Genomic DNA, 21,123 nt, shown 5'->3' on the forward strand with positions numbered 1-21,123 from the left:
AAATGTAAACTATGGATCGACGTTTCGATATTCATATGCGCTTTCACATCAAATAACTTAGACAAATACATAGTTACAACTTGGTATTTTATTTCACTATTAGATATTTAATGTGTTGAAAACAAATATAGAGATTAGTTGAAATCAACTTTATATTTACTTATTATTATTTAGTAATACATCATTAAGAACAAAGAATTTTTTGTTGGCCAAAACAAACAAAAATTTCATTAATTCCGCTTTACGAACGATATTTTAAACAAAATGGTTTGTCTTTATGTCAAAAGTTCATTGAAAGATGACATAACTTTGGTATATGAAAAAAAAAAAAAAAAAAAAAAAAAAAAAAAAAAAAAAACTTTGGTTATTGAAAAAATCCCAGAAACCTGGAAGGTTTTAAAAAAATAAAAATTTTTTTTACCCCAACTTTTTAAATTTTTCCAAATGGAAAAAAAAAAAAACTTTGGAAATTTTCCCCCCCACTTATGGGGCAAAAAAAACCCATAAGGGCCCAATCCCATTTCCATAAGGCCCCGGGGGGCCCAAAAATTTTTCCGTTACCACCTTTATATGAGATAAAAAAAAAAAAAAAAAAAAAAAAAAAAAAAAAACCTTTGGTATATGACAAATACCATGAAACCTGACAGTCTTCAATAGATCAAATATCTTTTTAGCCCAACATCTTTAATATGTTCAGATTGAGAGAGAAGAAAAACTTTGTAATCTTCTCGCTCAGCTATTGGGCTAACAAAAGCCACTATGGGCCTATTCCCATTTCATTATGTCTCTTGTTGGCCTATTACTTTTTCGTTTACTACCTTTAGACAATTAGAATAAAATCTTTTATCATGTTTCCCAATATACCACATTGATTGCTTTGCACGTAGCAAGAAGTAGGCCATATGGAGTCCACGACACAAAACTCTGAATGGTCAAAGATATAAAACAAATTGAAGAGTTGTCGCATGTTCTTATAACCATTTATGAATTATAACTGCATTTGATTTTATTGTATTGTTTAGCCTAGTCGTGCGATGAAATATCAAAATTAGTCACCGTTGATTTTACATGACAGTTATACTTATACAGTAATGGACAGACACACACATATATATTAAATTCTACTGTGAAACGCTAAGTCAATAGGATTAACTGGTGTAAAGCTGTCTGATTAACAAAAACTTAAGTGTGAAAGCTGTCTTTTACCACTCTTCCAAACACTCCGACGTACCCAACTCTAGCTATTAACTTCTATATAATTCATAAACCATTGATTCCTAAAGATCGCAAGAACCTCGATTTCATTCTTCTTGTTACCTCTAAGCACTCTCTTTCTCTCCCTCTCTCTCTCTCTTGTGGTCGGAGAATGGAGAAGGATAATGACTTCACGGATCCGTTTCTGGCGTCAACTGAGGAGGAGGAGCTCGACCCGATGACCCAAAAAGCATTGATGGATTATCTTGGAGTCGGAAGCAGAGCATCTTCTCTTGTCTCCTTCTCCTCTACCGCCGTCGATATCCCTCCAATCTCCGGCGTCGTAGACTTTGTCAGAGAGTTTAGAATTGAGTCTAAAAAGCTATGGAAACTAGCAGGCCCTGCCATTTTTACATCGATGAGCCAGTACTCTCTCGGAGCCGTCACTCAAGTTTTCGCCGGACATATTAGCACTATTGCTCTTGCCGCCGTCTCCATTGAGAACTCCGTCATTGCCGGCTTCTCCTTTGGTATCATGGTACGTTTTACATTGATATATCTCCCCTGACCACATTTTTCCCATCCTATTTTTTTATATATATAGTATATTGACAAATCTTTTGCATGTTTAAGGACCAACAATTATTTAATTTACTGCACAGATGCTGGAAAATCCTTCAAATATTGTGATATACATAGTTTTATTACAATCATATATAAAAAAAAATATCGCATCTCTTTATCGACTAGACTAAATTAGTTATTATACTTTTAAATTAAATTTCAAAGTTTTAAGAATTTACAATCGATCTATGAACTTAACGATGAAAAAAGTTACAATCTATATAACAACCTATCATTTGTTGTATATTAGCCGTACTATATAAAAAACTAGTGTAATCGATTACTATAGTTTATATGCAAAATTTAAAAGTTCTTACGGCTTTGATTTTTATGTATGGTGCCATTAGCTTGGAATGGGAAGTGCGTTGGAAACGCTATGCGGACAAGCGTTTGGAGCAGGGAAAGTATCAATGCTCGGCGTTTACTTACAACGCTCGTGGGTTATTCTAAGCATAACCGCTCTCTTCCTTTCTCTAATCTATATCTTTGCGGCTCCAATCCTAACCTTTATAGGTCAAACCGCTGCAATCTCGGCCACGGCAGGGATATTCTCCATTTACATGATCCCACAAATCTTTGCATACGCTATCAACTTTCCATCGGCAAAGTTTTTGCAATCGCAAAGCAAGATCATGGTTATGGCAGGAATCTCCGGTGTGGTTCTTGTGATCCATAGTTTCCTCACGTGGCTAGTCATGTCTAAGTTCCATTGGGGACTTCCTGGTTTAGCTTTAGTGCTTAACACGTCGTGGTGGTTCATCGTTGTGGCACAACTTGTGTATATCTTTAATGGTACGTGTGGAGAGGCTTGGTCTGGATTTACGTGGGAGGCTTTTCACAATTTGTGGGGGTTTGTTAAATTGTCTTTGGCTTCTGCTGTCATGCTCTGGTGAGTGCAAACATTTTTCTTTTGATCCAATATAATCCCCTTAATTCATATTTTAAATATAATTTATTTACTATTGTAGTTTGGAGATTTGGTATTTTATGGCACTCGTATTATTTGCCGGATATTTGAAGAATGCTGAAGTCTCCGTAGCTGCACTCTCCATATGGTAAAATTTATTATCTCTTAAGATAGACACTTCTCTTAAATTAATTAACATCTTCACAACATTTAAGGTTTACATGATTTCTTATTTGATTCATTTATTTATATAATCATAGAGATTCTCTGAATAAGACTAGACCCAACGTGCGTAGTAGTCTCTTATTTTGTCTTTTGTGGCAAGAAAAGCCTAATAGTCGATAATATATTTAAATCTTTCAAAGATTTTTAATCTATGTTGCTGGCCTGCCTAGTGTGACGGACCGTTTTAACTTTTAAAGATAGTATAGGGTTTTATAATAATGTATTAAAAATTCAAAATATTGAGTACTTCCATTATTGCAAATTTGCAAAGCATCATCTAATTATTTGTTGTCCTTAATGGTGTGTGGAATGTGAAGCATGAACATTTTGGGATGGGCAGCTATGGTTTCAGTTGGGACAAACGCAGCAGTAAGGTAAATTCAAGCGTGTGGAAACTAACTCTTTACAAAATTTACACATCTCACAAGTGCCAAGCTAATAATACATTTTTGTTGGCAGTGTGAGAGTGTCAAATGAGCTTGGAGCTAGCCACCCAAGAACGGCTAAGTTTTCTCTAGTTGTGGCGGTGATATTATCGACAACGATCGGGATGGTTATAGCGGCTGGCCTACTATTCTTCCGAAACGAGTACCCGGTTTTGTTTGTGGAAGATGAAGTCGTTAGAAATGTGGTTAGAGAACTCACGCCAATGCTTGCCTTCTGCATTGTCATCAACAATGTTCAACCCGTATTGTCTGGTAATATTTGTTAGTGGACTCCAATATAATATAGTTGTACATAAACTTCCAACTTAAAACCGATTGGATATTATAATGGTTTATGACACTTAATTATATGTTAGTTTGTATCGAGTTTGATCTGATGATGTGTTATTATGATAAATTTTGATTACGCAGGAGTGGCTGTGGGAGCGGGATGGCAAGCGGTTGTAGCGTATGTGAACATAGCATGCTACTACTTGTTCGGAGTCCCATTTGGTCTATTGTTGGGATTTAAGCTTGAATATGGAGTAATGGTAATGAAATTCACAGCTTTTTATCTTAAAGTTAAACCCCTTGTTGATTAGTTAAGGAATGACGAAAGATTGGAGTTTTTGATGTTGTGGAAACCTATATTGATCAGGGAATTTGGTGGGGGATGATGACGGGAACTTTTGTTCAATCGATAGTCCTGACTTGGATGATCTGCAAAACCAATTGGGAGAAAGAGGTAAGAAACCAAAACACTTTATAAGACCGAATCAACAAGATCTGGCTCACTGATCAGTTGTTAATATAATCTGTTGAATTATATATTTGTAGGCTGCAATGGCAGAGGAAAGGATAAGAGAATGGGGAGGAATAGCAGAGAAAGAGACTCTTTTGAACTAAAACGAGTTTTACTCAAAAGACATGTTAAGGAGTTTTTCAAATCACATTTTTGTATACGAGAACCTTAAAGGCAATTTGGTTCTGATCTCTTTCTAAAAAAAAGCTGTAACTTGTTATGTCATCAAACGCTGACGACAAGATATGTTATCTATAAACATCTTGACTTTTGAGAATTGGAGTCTTAATGAAAATTATATTTATCAAATCAGTGGAATACTAATCTCTCGGACACGACAGAAGTTGCTGAGTATAGACTCAAACGTCCCAAGACCCGAGAAGACTAATCAAGACAAGCAATAAACCCCAAAAACCAAAAGTATATCTAACTTTCAAACATAAGCTGAGCAAGAGTGATCATGATCTTATAACACATGCATATTCCAGAAAGATTCAACATTAAAATCAAAACCTAACCTATCAAGCACGGTTTTAAGCAACACAAATATCATAAGATAAACGACTAAACGAAATCTATAAATTCATTAAAACTCGTCAAATTGTTTGAATAAACATAATACATATCTAAGCAGTGAGGACAACAGCACCACCAGCTTCTTTAATTATTTTTTCAGCTGTCTTCGACACAAGCTTAGCCTTGACAACAACAGGTTTATTCTCCGGCAAGAAACCTTTACCTAAAACCTTAAAATACCCAAATTGAGTAACATCAATCATAGGCACATTGTCGTTCGTTGCTTTATCCTTAACGTCCTGGGGAACCATCGACCAAAGCTTGTCGAGATTGACGATCGGGCAGTAAAACTTGTTCCTGAGCTTGTGGAAATACCTCATACCAACTTTACCAAAATATCCAGGATGATACTTGTCAAAGAGGATACGGTGATGATGCATACCTCCGGCGTTACCACTGTTAAAGCCTCATCATCAACTGGGCCAGCTCACAACAACAAAGCCCAAGAGCAGTCCAATCTTCAGTCAGTCAAAGTTCCAACGGTAATGTTGACTGAAAGCAGAGCAAGCTCACGCCAAAGCAATGGGAAGAAGACGACAGAGACAGCTCATCCAATGCTACTCTCAAATAGATTCGCATCTCTATTGGATCTAGAGTCATAGCTGTCACCTGACACCTCATCAAAGATCTAGATAGTTCTTCCTGTCTATATAAAAGTGAGAGCTTGTACTAGGGTTTTTCTATGAGATAATAATATGAAAGTTTGAGTATTTCTCTTCTTTATCTCTGTCAAGAGTAAAACTACATGGTATCAGAGCCATGGCGGCACAACCTTCTGCTGTCACTACAGCTACTCTTTCTATTTCTCAGTGTGTCACACTCAAGCTAAATGATACAAATTACTTGTCTTGGAAACTTCAGTTTGAGCAGTTTCTCAACAGTCAGTTGCTTCTGGGCTATGTCACAGGTGCTTTGGCTCGTCCTCCTCCTACGGTGGTTGTCAGAAATGGAGAACAAGTCACAGAGGCCAACAATCCAGAGTTTCTCAAATGGATGCAGACCGATCAACTCATTATGGCGTGGATCTTTGGATCTCTGTCTGAAGACACTCTCAAAAGTGTCTACGGTCTCGATTCTTCGCAGGAGGTATGGTTTTATCTCGCTAAGAAGTATAACCGGGTTTCAGCTACTAGAAAACTTGACATTCAGAGGAAGATTCAGACTACCACTAAAGGAACCAGATCTCTGGCTCAGTACTTGTCAGAAATCAAAGCACTCTGTGATCAACTAGACTCGATTGGTGCTCCTATTTCTGAACAAGAGAAAATCTATGGTGTCTTGTCTGGTGTTGGTAGGGAATATGAGTCTATAGTCACAGTTATTGAGGAATCGATGGATCTTCCAACAAGTCCTAGTTTCGAAGATGTGCTTTACAAGCTCACCAACTTTGATGACAAGCTGCAGAAGTATGAAACTCCACCAGAAGTGAATCCTCATCAAGCCTTCTATACTACTATGGAAGAAAACTCACACAAAGCTTTCTATACTGCTAAGGAGGCTACTCTGGTAGAGGAAGAGGTCAAAACAGGGGTGGTTCACGAGGTCGCAGCTCCTATACCACTCAAGGCCGAGGCTTTCCGCAACAATTTGGTCAAGGAAGCAACAAAAACAATTATGGAGCCAATGATCAACGTCCAACTTGCCAGATATGCGGAAAATACGGTCATGCTGCTTATAAGTGCTATAAGAGGTTCGATGAAAATTTTCAGACTGAAGTAGAGACCTTTCCTCAAGCAATGGCGGCTATGAAACTGAATGATTCACCTCAGTATCCTGGAGGAGGCTGGTATCCTGACTCAGCAGCAACTCACCACATCACGAATACTCCTGCAAATCTGAATGTTAGTCAGCCATATGATGGAACAGAAGCTGTCATAGTGGGGAATGGTGACTTTTTGCCTATCACTCATGTTGGATCAACAGGTATCACTGGCACTTTACCTCTTAAGGATGTGTTAGTATGTCCAGAAATAGCAAAATCTTTATTGTCAGTGTCTAAGTTGACAGATGATTATCCCTGTAAGTTTGAGTTTGACTCTGAATCTGTGTGTGTTAAGGACAAAGTGACAAATCAAGTTCTAAGTCAGGGAAGCAAAATTAAAGGCTTGTATAAGTTGGAGAATCCTCAATTCTTGGCGTTCTATTCATCCAGACAACAGACTACCAGTGATGTAATTTGGCACAAGAGATTGGGGCATCCTCATCATCAAGTTATGCAACACCTATCTTCAGTTAATGCTATTTCATTCAATAAGACTACTAAGTCAATGTGTGAAGCGTGTCAGTTGGGAAAGACATGCAAGCTACCTTTTTCAAGATCAGAGTTTCAAGCAAGCCAACCACTTGAGAGGATACATTGTGATGTTTGGGGTCCTGCACCAGTCGCTTCAGTTCAGGGTTTCAGATTTTACATTGTATTCATAGACAATTACTCAAGATTTTGTTGGTTATTCCCTCTAAAGTTGAAATCTGATGTTTTTGAAGTTTTTAAGAGCTTTCAAACACTTGTGGAAAATCAGTTTAATCACAAAATCAAGATTTTTCAAAGTGATGGTGGAGGAGAATTTATCAATAGACCACTACAGGATCACTTCAAAGTCTGTGGTATTCAACACTTCATTTCATGCCCTCATACTCCTCAACAAAATGGACTTGCAGAAAGAAAGCATAGACATATAATGGAGTTAGGTATGTCAATGTTGTTTCACAGTCATCTTCCACAAAATCTCTGGGTAGATGCTGTCTTTACTGCAAATTTCTTGAGTAATCTCTTGCCAACTTCATCACATGAAAAGATGCAGAGTCCTTTTGAAGTTTTGAATGGTACTCGCCCAGTCTATACTGCACTAAGAGTCTTTGGGTGTGCGTGTTATCCATACTTAAGACCGTATAGTGAAAATAAGTTTGATCCCAAGTCATTGCTGTGTGTTTTCCTTGGCTATACAGAGAAGTATAAAGGGTATCGATGTCTTCATCCTCCAACAGGTCGAGTTTACATTAGTAGACATGTCCTCTTTGATGAAACAAGATTTCCGTATACTGATACTTACAAGAATCTACTGTCTGCTGCAACTACTCCTCTGCTACATGCATGGTCATTGGGTACAGCTCAGAGAATTGAAGAGTGTCTGCAAGACAGAACAGTGGAAGAAGAGTTGGTGTATACTCCTACAGAACAAGAAACAGTGACACCACCACATCAAGAGGTTACAGAATCTGAGCACCACTCACCACAACAACAATCACAACAACAAAGCTGTGTCAATTCTGAGGATTTACAGTCAGATACTTCTCAAGCTGCACCCACACATCCCATGATCACCAGAGGGAAGCACGGGATTCATAAACCAAATCCTAGGTATGTCTTATTCACTATAAAAGGGATACCAGAGGAGCCAAAATCAATTCAAGAAGCTCTAAGTCATCCGGGATGGATAGCAGCTTGTGAAGAAGAGATAGAAACTTGTCATGCTACCAACACTTGGAGTCTGGTTCCCAGAACCCCAGACATAAATCTCTTGGGTTGCAGATGGATATTCAAAACAAAACTAAATGCTGATGGGACTTTGGATAAACTCTGCGCAAGATTAGTAGCAAAAGGGTATGAACAGGAAGAAGGCATTGACTTTCTGGAAACCTATAGTCCTGTAGTAAGGACAGCTACAGTAAGAATGGTGTTACACACAGCAGTAACTGAAAGATGGGATATTAAACAGTTAGATGTGAAGAATGCATTTTTACATAGGGAATTGCAGGAAACAGTTTACATGAGGCAACCACCTGGCTTTGAAGATTCAGAGAAACCAGATCATGTGTGTTTGCTTCATAAAGCCATTTATGGCCTTAAACAGGCACCAAGGGCCTGGTTCGACAAATTCAGTTCATATTTGATTGAGTTTGGGTTCAAATGCAGCCAAAGAGATCCATCTTTGTTCATCTTTCAACAAGACCAGAGTGTGTTGTTGTTGCTCATGTATGTGGATGATATGGTTCTTACTGGAAATGATTCAAGCCTAGTTTCAAAGCTTCTAAGTAAGCTGAATGAAAAGTTTATGATGAAAGATATGGGTCCTCTCAAGTATTTTCTGGGAATTCAAGCTCAGTTCACACCAACAGGTCTATTCATGAATCAAGAAAAATATGCTCTGGATCTTCTTCAAACTGCAGGTATGTTGGACTGTGCTCCAATGCCTACACCACTTCCTGTTCAGCTAGACAGACTGCCTCATCAAGATAAAATTTTTGAAGATCCAACCTATTTCAGAAGATTGGCAGGTAAATTGCAGTACCTGACCTTAACAAGACCTGATATTCAATATGCAGTAAACTTCGTTTGTCAGAAGATGCATAAACCATCAGTGTCAGATTTCAATCTCTTGAAAAGAGTTCTCAGATACTTGAAAGGAACAGTAAAGATGGGACTGATGCTCACTTCAGAAACTGATTCAACTCTTCGAGCATATAGTGACAGTGATCATGCGGGTTGCAAAGAAACAAGGAGGTCTACTGGAGGTTTTTGCACGTTTCTCGGGTCTAACATCATATCCTGGTCTGCAAAACGGCAGGATTCAGTAGCAAGATCTTCAACTGAAGCTGAATACAGAATCCTCTCAGATACTGCTGCAGAAGTGTCTTGGCTCACTGCTCTGGTTCAAGAAATAGGACTGCCACAAGAGAAACCTCCTGAAATTTATTGTGACAATCTTTCTGCAGTCTACTTAGCAGCAAACCCGGTTCTGCATACAAGAAGTAAACACTTTGCCACTCACTTTCACTATTCAAGAGAGATGGTAGCTAAAGGAACACTGGTCATCAAGCACATTCCTGGGACACTGCAACTCGCTGACATATTTACAAAGCCTCTGCCACAAGCCAGCTTCTTTGACCTCAGATTCAAACTCGGAGTTAACTATCCACCCACCTCGAGTTTGCGGGGGAATGTTAAAGCCTCATCATCAACTGGGCCAGCTCACAACAACAAAGCCCAAGAGCAGTCCAATCTTCAGTCAGTCAAAGTTCCAACGGTAATGTTGACTGAAAGCAGAGCAAGCTCACGCCAAAGCAATGGGAAGAAGACGACAGAGACAGCTCATCCAATGCTACTCTCAAATAGATTCGCATCTCTATTGGATCTAGAGTCATAGCTGTCACCTGACACCTCATCAAAGATCTAGATAGTTCTTCCTGTCTATATAAAAGTGAGAGCTTGTACTAGGGTTTTTCTATGAGATAATAATATGAAAGTTTGAGTATTTCTCTTCTTTATCTCTGTCAAGAGTAAAACTACAACCACGACCTCCGGGATACTTACGGTGCTTTCCGACACGACCATGTCCAGCAGATACGTGTCCTCTAAGCTTTCTTGTCTTCTTCCTGCTGGTCGTCATTTTTCACCGATTGAAATTAGGGTTTCATAAGGAAAAGTGGAATTTAGGGTTATAACGTCGATTTCGAAGGCAGCGTTTTGCAGTAATCTCTAGGGTTTTTACGCGGCAAACGGGAAAAGTAATAATCTCTATCTCTATACTAAGAGAAGTATAAATGTAAATAGGTCGGGTCAAAATCAGAAAATTGACCCGAAATTCTGAAATCAGATCTTTGAAATTTTTTTGGAATACAAATTCGAATTAATAATGAAAAATCGAACTAAAATCAAATGTTTATGGAAATCAAATAAAATTTGATTGTACTTATGGTAACTAATTATAAAATCATATTCCAAACAATATTATACATTAATTACGTATAATATATTTGTTCATATACTTTTGGAACTAATTCCATAATAATCAACGTTTTTCATCACATTAACTTTGCTTATTTTAGCCAGTTATCATTAATTAAAAGATATCTTACTTGCTTCTAGAGATTTCTAGAAAATTTATCACAACTAACCCATCTATTTTATAAATTAAATAGATTTTTTTTTAATTTTGGTCATGTAAATTAAATAGATATGAAATATATGTAACTAATTTTAATTTAATTAGATTAAATCGAAATTATGGTATTTTCATACTTAAAGCTTACCAAAGAAGTTTAATTTTCAAATTATAAAGATTTCTTGAATATGATTTTTAGAATTATTCAACAAGATGATAAATATTTATTAAATTTTGTGAATCATGAAAAATATTAATTATTTTTTAATCATTATAGTTCACCTTTCAATTTTTCATCTAACAAATAAGATACATATTCTATTATTCCTATGTCCAAACTCCATTGTGTTGTATGACTAAATAATATATCCATTAGAGCTGTCAAAACGAGTTGATTCATCCCGTTAAGCCTGTTTTGCAATAGGCAAAATATATTTTGACATGTAGTTAGTCTGTCCGCATGACCCGCGGGTAGCATATATGAAACATAAACCTGTCGCACGAATGTATGCTGATTTGCGGGGTTATCCGTGGATTTTGTTTAAATAATTTTAGAGTAACCAAAATTTAAAGAAATAAATAAATTAGAAAAAATTTAGAGATTATAATCTTATATATCATTATATTTATAAATATTATAATTTCGTTTATTAAAAGTTTTTAAACTACCACATGTTGAATAAATTATATTTTTATCAATAAATACTATCATGAGGGTTGATCCGCCAACCCGCGGATGAAAACCGATGACCCACTGCGAATCAATCCATGTGGCCCGCTTATTTGCGGGTTTAATATATTTTCCCAAATCTGCTCAATAGTGAGATGCTTTGAGCTCGACCCGCGGTTTTGGACCTATTTTGACTGCTTTAATTCCCATGATTCGTCTAATTTTTGAATTCTAAAACACAAAATTCCATTTTTGTAAATCATAATTAATATGATTGGTTTAATTATAAACAATTTAATATTTTCTTTACAATTTGTTATTAAGAATATTTATAAGTACACTACACGATTCGTTCTATTAAAAACATGCACAATATTAAAATCGACGTACGTAAATCAATATTTTTCTGCGGTGGACCGCAGATCCGATCCTAGTAGGCCTTAAGAAAGAAAAGTCGGTTAAATTATCCAGTTCCGGTTTTTTAGTCAAACCAAATAAAGCCTTAAAACAATTCTGCTGGTTTTGGTTTTTTTTTTTCTTTGGGCAAATTCTGCTGGTTTTGGTTTAAGATTCGATATTTTAACATTAAAAAAAAAAGATACAATAAGAATAAAAATCTAGCAACAAGGGATGAAATATAAAATAAACTAAATATATTTGGAAATTTTAGGAAACAATATTCGTAAAAATATTTAATCATTATCTCTACCTAATTTTATATGATTTATCAACCAATTTTTTTAAAACAAATATTTTCATTGTAATTATCTTTTAAGTTTGCACATGGAAATCTTGCAAAATGTACCACATTATCTTAATTATTGAAAAATATTTCTTACCAATTTTAAAATATTAATGTTATGATATAATTCACTTCTTCTTCTTCTTCTTCTTCACTCTGTTTCACATATCTCAAAAGCTCTCATCTTCAATCTCGTAGAACATGGATCATGATCTAGAGATCTTCCCTTTGCTCTCCTACGTCCTCCACCATTCCGATCCTGCTTCTCACGCGCCACCGTCTCCGACGATTCAGCAATCTCTAGCGAATCGTTATCCCCTTCTCACCAATCCATATGTAATCTCCTCGTTGATTGAATCAATTCCCAGTACAATCACACAGACCCTTTACGTATTCGGCTCTCTTGGGCCACGACCTGATCCTTTAGCTGTCTCTTCTGCTCGGTCCAAGATCGCTGAGATCCGAGAGAATGATTCGTTGTCTCCGGAGGATGCGGCTAAGGAAGAGCAGGTTTACGTTACGGTGGTGAGGTTAGAGGAAGTTCATGAAGGATACGAGAAGCAATTGAGGGATTTGGAAGAGCAGCTGTGTAGGGTTTATGCTTCGGCGGTTGAATCATTGAGCGGTGGAGATGAAGTGAATGAGGAGGTTTTAGCGGTGATTAAGGAAGTTGAAGATGGTGGGGTTGTTGAGAGGATTGATCTCTCTGATCGTGAGCTTAAGCTTCTTCCTGATGCTTTAGGGAAAATCGTTGGTTTGGTTTCACTGAATCTCTCTCGTAACAATCTCAAGGTAATTCACCGAGAATTTGAATCAGCTCCTTATGAATGTTCGTGTGCAGTGTCAAAAATTTGGCCTTTTTGTTAGAACTCATAAGATTACTTTCGATTATAGCTTCAAAGACCTCATGAATCTCAACGAGTTCTCTGATTCGTAGAGGTTGTAAAAAAGCACGAAACTTTGAATGTCTTAAGTTGTGGAATTTGGAATTTGAGTAATGTAGACTGGCTTTAGACTATTGAATCGATGATCATCTTTAGAGTTGCAGGATGACTCATGATTTTGGTGATCCAGTTGTTTGTCTTTCCAGACTTTAGAAATCTGTGAATCTTTTTTCTTTTAGTGATTAGTATTAGTTATCTGCTGTTGTGAACTTTGAGCTAAACATGACGGGATCTTGATCGGAATTAGTTCGTTTTGTTGTCTCTAGTAATAACCAAAGCTGTTTTTTTCCTTTTGCAGTTCCTACCTGATACAATCTCAGGACTTGAGAAACTGGAGGAGCTAGATTTATCTTCAAACCGTCTCGTGTCTCTTCCCGACTCTATCGGAATGTTACTTAATCTGAGGATCTTAAATGTAACGGGCAACAAGCTAACTTCACTCCCAGAAAGCATTGCACAGTGCAGGTTTTGTGTTCGTACGTTTGTTCATGTTTCGTTTCAGTTTGCCTATTATCCAATTCTGAACAGAGATATATTCGTCTGATTAGGTCACTAGTCGAGTTAGATGCCAGCTTCAACAACTTGACTTCTTTGCCTGCAAACATCGGATACGGATTACTCAATCTCGAAAGGCTATCAATCCAGCTGAACAAAATCCGTTTCTTCCCCAATTCCATGTGTGAGATGCGTTCTCTAAGGTATATAGACGCACACATGAACGAAATCCACGGCCTTCCAATCGCTATAGGGAGACTCACAAGCCTTGAAGTCATGAACTTGAGCAGCAACTTCAGCGACTTGACCGAACTTCCTGACACAATCTCAGATTTAGCTAACTTGAGGGAGCTAGATCTCAGCAACAACCAGATCAGAGTCTTGCCTAACTCGTTTTTCAGATTGGAGAAGCTGGAGAAACTGAACTTGGACCAGAACCCATTGGAGTTTCCTCCACAAGAGATGGTTAACCAAAGCGCTGAAGCCGTTCGAGAGTTCATGAGGAAGAGATGGGAAGAGATGGTAGAGGAAGAGCAATTGAGGAGTGTGATTGAAGCTGAAAAGCAACGAGGAGCAACAGGTTGGCTCTCATGGGGAAGCTCCATTGTTACTAGCCTTTTTTCTGGAGGTACTCATGGTGGTGCAGCTAAGAAGCCTAAAGACTCATTTTTGGATGAACAACTCTGAATTTTTTAAATTCTTTTGTTGGCTTTGCTATATCTAGCTTTGATTTTAGTAGAAAGAGTCTGTACTCTGTAGTTTTGGGCGTTAAGACTTTACTGTCTCTAAATGGGCCCTTAATAACCAATCTTAAGCCCATTTCCGGATTATGTTTGGTTACATTAATAATGAGCCCTTTAATGTGCCTATCCTATCGCCTAGGGGTGGGCTTTTAAACCGAACCGAATGTATCGAACCGAAACCGAAGCAAAAAAAAACCGAACCGAAAATTTGAAAATAACCAAATGGATACTAAATTTGATAACCGAAATAACCGTAACCGAATCGGTACCGAACCGAAATATTTCGGGTAATCGAAATACCCGAAATACAATTATATTTTCAAAATAATTAGTTATTTATAGACCAAATAATCAAAAATACTTGAAAAATCTATAAAATAGTAAAAATACTCAAAAATAACTGAAAAATATCCAAAAATATTCGAAAATACTCAAAAATAACCGAAATATCCGAAAATATCTTAAGCAAAATAACCGAATAGATACTAAATTTTAAAACCGAAAGAACCGGAACCAAACTGAAACCGAACCGAAATTTCAAAATATTCGAATGGATACTAAATTTTAGAACCGAAAGAACCGAAAACCGAATGGACCCAACCGATAACCGAACGGATAACCGAAAGTCCAGGCCTACTATCGCCTATGAATATTTTACGAAGAAAAAAAGATAAAATATGAGAGAAATGGTTTTGTGAAGAACGTTTTTTCCTTAAAGGGTATAGTCCTATCAAATCTCGGATGAACACATATAACTAGAAGAAAAAAAATTGAACATTCAATAATTTAGTTACAAGTGTAATAAAAAATTATAGAGGCATATAGGTTAAAAATAAAAAATTAAATTTATTCCAAAGACACTTGTGGGACAAAAGCTGTAGAAGAACATCTAGTTACAGAAAAAAGGAATGATGGATCTTGGGACTAGGGTTTCTAAATTAATGCACCAATAATATATAATAAAATTAAGAAAAGAGTAATAATAAGAGTTGTCATTTATTATCTGCCAGTTTCTTGTTTGCTAATGGTTTTAATGGGGGTTACATTGTATATGCATTCATATGAATCTGACCCTAAGGTATTAGAGGTAGAGAGATTAGGAGACAATTTGATCAGAACCAAAAAGTACTACTGATCTTACTCTGAGTTTGGCAGATCGTTTTGCTCATCTCATCTCTCTCTTATTTTTCCTGATCTTTTTCTTATTATTATTGTTATTACTTCAAAATGAAATACTACTAGTTACAGCGGATCAGTTTTTTTTTCTTTTTCTTTTTCGTATTCATACGTAATTTGGTGTTGAAAAGTAAGCTTATAATTTGGTGTTGAAAAGTGAGCTAATAATAAGCACCATAATCAATGTCTTAGTTAATATATATAGATTAGGACCCATCTCTAGTGTAATCACTCACTCTTCAATCAGTAAGTTTGGTCTATCTTCTCAATAGTCTAAAGTCTAAACAAAACGTAAGCTTATATAATAAGCACCTTTATACCAAATTTTCCAATAATCCAGAAGTTTCATTTTTAATCCGAAATCTATACTAGTATTCCCTCTGTTCCTAATAGTTTGATGTTTTGGAGTTTTCACACATATTAAGAATTCAATCATTGTTTAATCATTTTCACATTGTTTTTAATCAAAAATAATTTTAATAATTATCAACCAATAATAGTCTAAGAAAGTTAATAATTTATAATCATTGTACTTTGAAGTTTACAATTTATTATTATAAATCAATAAAAATAAAATAAAAATGCTAGAAAATCAATCTTTGTGAAACAAACAACAAAAGCTAAAAGATCAATTTTTAAGGAATAGAGAGAGTAGTATAATTTACCGAAGAATGTGGATGCATTTAATGATACTTGGCCAAAATTTCTTAATATATTTGAGAGAATAAAAAAATACTACTACTAAGCAATGAATTATAAATTTTTAAAATAGATAGTCAAATCACAGAGTAATAATTATGTAACGCATGGGTGCCCAGGGTCCACATCATAGGAGGCAGAATGATGAGAATGATCTTTTCTTATGTCCCAAAAGGTCACTCACTTTTAACGGGATTTGTTTTTCTATCCTATTAATTAAAAATAAAGAAAAAATCTAAAAAATTATTTTTTGTGAAATAAATCCAAAACACTAAAAATTTATTGAAAGAGTATTTATTAGTAATGGAAGGATTTTTTTTTTTATATAAAGGCAAGGAGCTTGATTGATTGAACTCAGAATTTGAGTTAGAATTCTTTTTGATGTTGATGAAAGATCATTATTCGTTTGGTTAATAATTTACTTCTTTTTTTAGGCAAAAATTATTGTTCTTGGAAGAATGATAAGTCGAGGAAGTGAAGTCTTTTTTTCCAAGGGATAAAAATGATTGATGGAATTTTGGAGTTTGGTATTTGACACTCTTTTCTTTGTCGTTGCAATAGCTCCTTTTTCTCGACCACACCATTTACTCCGTCTTTCAAAATCTATCAAATCAAACTTTTGAATACTTACTATACTATAGTCATTTATGCCAAAATACTTTATGCTATAAAGCTAACACTTTTAACAAGAAAAATTTAGAAAGAGCAGCAATTATAAATAGAGAGGTTTATAAAATTTTCATTAATAGAAGGCGATTAAATAGTGGTGAAGCAACGATTCTCAATCCCATTGGTGAATGCATCTTTTTCCATGTCTACAGATTTATAAACATTTTGGTTAGTTAACGAAAAATACAAACAACATAAAAACAGTTCATAATTTTACTTCAGAAAATTAATAATTTATAATAAAAAATTGACTGTATACTACAGTATTTACTAATTTTTTTATATTTACATATAAAATTTAGATAAATTTTGATTATTTTGTTGAGTTTAATAGTTGGTTGAACTAAAGTCATGTTAAGTTTGATTGGTTTGGTTGTGAGATATGTAGATTGAGAACGGTTTGAGTAAAAACAATTGGTTCGGTTAGGCTTTCACTTTTACTTGATTAGGTTGGGTATAATTCATATGTCCACCCCTAATCGAAAGTCGATATATACTAAAGAAATGGATCATAATCTAATTACCTTAACTCAGACCACGAGATATCGTAATAATTGACTTTGTGACATCGGAAATCACAAAGACATTTGCTTAGGACTGAGCTGGAAACCAAATGTCTTTAGTTCCCCAAATTTTGAAGAATTTCTCATTTTTTTTTTTTTTTTGAAGTTCTCCAATAGACTCTTTTGTTGTTTTTACCACATAGTAATAATTAATATAACAATTATTATTGAATTTATTAACTCAACCTACCCCCAGACAAAATCTTATGTCAACCATAGATACTGTTGTTATTTTGGTAATATAAGATCTTGCCTACGGTTTAACCTAGAGTTGTAACATTTCAACATTAGACAAAATGTTAGCAGTTTAAGTTCATATTATGACAATGCACACAGGACTTTTAAAATTAACAATATTTCAACGCTGGTGTTTTAAATAGACTGTAACGTGAAGAATCGGAAGATATATATGAAATGATTTCACGACAGAAGCAATAAATAAAAAGCAAGCTTTTGAATTCTGATACATGAAATACATATATGTCTCATACATACGATTAGACAAACCTGAAATGTCCTCTTCGTACAATAATACACACATGTCAGATATACACTGAAGTCATGTTGCTATGCATATCTTTTGTTCCATACTTTTTCTCTACTTTTACAAAATCATTTATTTTCTTTTCGATATCACCGATTGGTGTATGTTATAAACTTTAAATCATCATATACTAACATTAAAGATTTGCTCAAAAAAAAAAAAAATACTAACATTAAAGAAAGAGATACTTTTGAAGGAATTGGTATTGTTCCGAGTTGGTATTGTTCTAATTGGTTCTAATTGGTATTGTTCCGAATGATGGAATTCCCCTTTACTAATCATACTGAAATAATGTAAATATGTTAAGCATGTGTGAAAATACTGTCGGTTGATTTTTAACGTTTTAATTAAAAAAGCAATAACAACGTGGTTTTAACTTGCCACTTGCATCATCATCAAACAAAAACACTAACGTCTAGACCAAATATTTAAACATTTACCCCATACTTTTATATATATGATGAACGAGATAGCAAGTAAATTGAATGTGAGTGAAACTGAAACCTTATTTTGACAAAGATTAATTAATAAATAAATAAAGTAAGTATTATCAGTTTACCAGTATTAATCAAATCAAGTTTTAACTTCAAATTTTTGTAAGTCTGCAAGAGATACGTTATACTCTTCACCATATATTTATAAGTTCAGAAAATTAAATAATATACAATTTATGTACCTATAAATAGATAGAAGAAGCTCCATCTCTTTCAAGGTACCAACCACCAAAATCTTTCACCACACATTTCTCCTTACTTTTGTCCTAAAACCAAACCCTAGAAACCAAAAAATGGAAGAAGCCCTAAGGAACTTCACCGAATCTAGCCACTCACCCGACCCAAATCCTTTCACGAAAAACTTCACTGATGCTACAGCTTCACCAGTTAGCCGCAACCGCAAACCGTCTTCAAAAGATACCACAGTAACCATCGCCGGAGTTGGCAGCAGCACGACGAGGTACCGCGGCGTACGCCGGAGGCCGTGGGGACGATATGCGGCTGAGATACGTGACCCAATGTCAAAGGAAAGACGGTGGCTCGGAACATTCGACACGGCGGAGCAAGCCGCTTGTGCTTACGACTCTGCGGCTCGTGCCTTTCGTGGAGCTAAGGCTCGTACCAATTTTGCTTATCCGACAGCTGTTATTATGCCTGAGCCAAGGTTTTCCTTTTCTACCAAGAAATCTCTGTCGTCCCCCCGTTGTCCTCTTCCTTCTCTACCGTTAGATCTCTCTACCCAGGACTTTTTCGGTGCACCGGCAGCGCAGAGGATTAATACACAGTCTATCTTCTTACGTGACGCCTCGTGTTCCTCTCGTAAAACGACTCCGTATAACTCTTTCAATGTTTCATCTTCTTCTTACTCAGCACCGAAGACGGCATGCTTTTCATCTTCCGACAACGAAAACAACGAGTCGTTTTTCCCGGAAGAATCTTCTGATTCTGGTCTTTTACAAGAGGTCGTTCAAGAGTTCTTGAAGAAGAATCGCGGCACTCCTCCGCCACCAACACCACCGCCGGTGACCAGCCATACTCATAACTCTGGTGATTTCTCTGCTCTCACTCTCTACTCTGACAATATGTTTCAAGACACGAAGGAGTCCCTATCGTCGAAACTAGATCGCTTCGGGAATTTCCAAGCTAATGACTCCGGTTATTTCGACGGCGTAAGCGCCGCCGCAGACGGTGGTTCAAACGAGTGGGGGTATCAAGAAATGTTGATGTACGGAACTCAGTTAGGCTGTACTTGCCGGAGATCGTGGGGATAGCTAGATCTTCATCATGATTATGTTTTGCGTCTTGGTACTATCTACATAGTTTAAAGATTTCTTCCTTTCCCAATGTTGGATATTAACTAAAAATATGTTTAAGATGAATTTGCTATAGATTTTAAGTTGTTATTTTATAATTAAAGCTTTCGAATTTAAGTTTATGTTTAGGGCTATCGCAAGTTTATTATTCTTCTGGTCTTCGTGCGTGTGTATTACTGTGTTATAAAAAGGAAAACGTTATTGAGATTACAAGTTTGAAATGGACAAGGACAATGAAACTGATGTTACAAAAAAAAAAATTAAAGTAAAAAAATGTAGAATATATACTCATTACACGGTTAATGATTTAAGTTGTATCCTAATTTATAATCAAAACTTGTTAACCAGCTTAAAGCCTCTAACTTACTCGTAAATCATAATAGCAAATATGATAAGAGGTTAGTAAAATGTAGAAAAATTTCTTTGTTCAGCAATGTGGGCATCGACCTATTTAAAGTGAATCTGCAGATGAAAAAAGTGATATCCTTACATTAAATTCTAACTTATTTGTTTGTAGTCTGAAAAGTGGACTTTCGTACGTACAAAAGGCAGTGTTTGTCTCTGTCTTCTCCATCTTTTCGTGCTCTCTTCATTCTATCACCAAAGGAAAAGCTAAACTACTAATTACTAAATAATAAAGGTCAAGAACTTTAAATATTGATTGATATCAAAATAATTCAGATGATTTGATCATTATACAAATTTTCACACACGTTGATAAAACAGTACTGAATTTCGAAGAATAAACTAAAATATATTCGGAATGAGTTTCAATTCATTGTGAATTTGATGAAATGCAAAAAAAATCTACGGAGATGCGTTTTTTTGGTATCAAAATGTACTCACTGACACTACACATGTTTGCAATTCCGTATGTTTCGTGGTTATTGCTCGATGCAACATTCACATATATGGATGAAAATTAGTAGTATACGAAAACAACAAAAATGGTACCAAACAAAATGAACGTTTGTTCATATTACAAAACATCATGATATATATGCACTTTACGAAAAATGGTCTCAATCTCTTTATTATCGACACACACAAGTACACTAATCATATATTTGTAATTCAATTTAATGTCTCATATAACTAGACAACTTAGAAATTACTGTTGGGTGCTAACTTTATAAATCTCAACGAATTAAAGTGAAATCATACTAGGGCATAAATAATTAAAGGGTGAAGGTCAAATTGTCTCGAGATAAAGGCGCAAGGCTAGGGTTTATAGGTATTCGTAGAACACTTAAGTTAATATTCGTTAGGCAACTATAGATACCAATGTATACTAGCTAACAAGAAGTTGGAAAATATCCAACAAAAAAATAATCTCATCATTTACCATAAGCCTTTTACCAAAAAAAAAAAAAAAAAAACTCCAGGCTAAGCGAGCAACAACAGTGGAATCCCCCTTGGCCCAATGGTTGATCAAT

The 21,123-nt window shown here is 35.7% G+C and overlaps 3 protein-coding genes across 3 annotated transcripts; all 3 read left to right on the top strand.

Moving 5' to 3' along the window:
- Nucleotides 1-673: 673 nt before the first annotated feature.
- On the top strand, nt 674-4,454 carry LOC110224590 (protein DETOXIFICATION 31). The gene is made up of 8 exons (XM_021010879.1): nt 674-1,732; nt 2,166-2,707; nt 2,787-2,873; nt 3,268-3,324; nt 3,410-3,648; nt 3,808-3,926; nt 4,034-4,120; nt 4,213-4,454. Exons 1-8 carry the CDS (start codon nt 1,367-1,369, stop codon nt 4,279-4,281), a joined length of 1,566 nt encoding a protein of 521 aa, XP_020866538.1. The 5' UTR covers nt 674-1,366; the 3' UTR covers nt 4,282-4,454.
- A 7,651-nt stretch (nt 4,455-12,105) lies between these two features.
- Nucleotides 12,106-14,355, top strand: LOC9328785 (plant intracellular Ras-group-related LRR protein 3). Its single transcript, XM_002889931.2, has 3 exons — nt 12,106-12,839; nt 13,290-13,456; nt 13,540-14,355. Exons 1-3 carry the CDS (start codon nt 12,249-12,251, stop codon nt 14,171-14,173), a joined length of 1,392 nt encoding a protein of 463 aa, XP_002889977.1. The 5' UTR covers nt 12,106-12,248; the 3' UTR covers nt 14,174-14,355.
- A 4,172-nt stretch (nt 14,356-18,527) lies between these two features.
- Nucleotides 18,528-20,965, top strand: LOC9326041 (ethylene-responsive transcription factor ESR1). The gene has a single exon (XM_002889932.2). It carries the CDS (start codon nt 18,668-18,670, stop codon nt 19,643-19,645), a length of 978 nt encoding a protein of 325 aa, XP_002889978.1. The 5' UTR covers nt 18,528-18,667; the 3' UTR covers nt 19,646-20,965.
- Nucleotides 20,966-21,123: the final 158 nt, after the last annotated feature.

The sequence above is a fragment of the Arabidopsis lyrata genome, assembly GCF_000004255.2.
Source record: "Arabidopsis lyrata subsp. lyrata unplaced genomic scaffold ARALYscaffold_1, whole genome shotgun sequence".
Lineage (NCBI taxonomy): Eukaryota > Viridiplantae > Streptophyta > Magnoliopsida > Brassicales > Brassicaceae > Arabidopsis > Arabidopsis lyrata.

Excerpts from the sequence above, each read along its gene's own strand:
- LOC110224590 (XM_021010879.1), top strand. The coding sequence starts at position 1,367 with ATGGAGAAGGATAATGACTTCACGGATCCGTTTCTGGCGTCAACTGAG. Across the intron at positions 2,708-2,786 it reads GCTTCTGCTGTCATGCTCTG|TTTGGAGATTTGGTATTTTA; the intron begins GTGAGTGCAAAC and ends TTACTATTGTAG. Across the intron at positions 3,325-3,409 it reads GGGACAAACGCAGCAGTAAG|TGTGAGAGTGTCAAATGAGC; the intron begins GTAAATTCAAGC and ends TTTTGTTGGCAG.
- LOC9328785 (XM_002889931.2), top strand. The coding sequence starts at position 12,249 with ATGGATCATGATCTAGAGATCTTCCCTTTGCTCTCCTACGTCCTCCAC. Across the intron at positions 12,840-13,289 it reads TCTCTCGTAACAATCTCAAG|TTCCTACCTGATACAATCTC; the intron begins GTAATTCACCGA and ends TTCCTTTTGCAG. Across the intron at positions 13,457-13,539 it reads GAAAGCATTGCACAGTGCAG|GTCACTAGTCGAGTTAGATG; the intron begins GTTTTGTGTTCG and ends TCGTCTGATTAG.
- LOC9326041 (XM_002889932.2), top strand. The coding sequence starts at position 18,668 with ATGGAAGAAGCCCTAAGGAACTTCACCGAATCTAGCCACTCACCCGAC.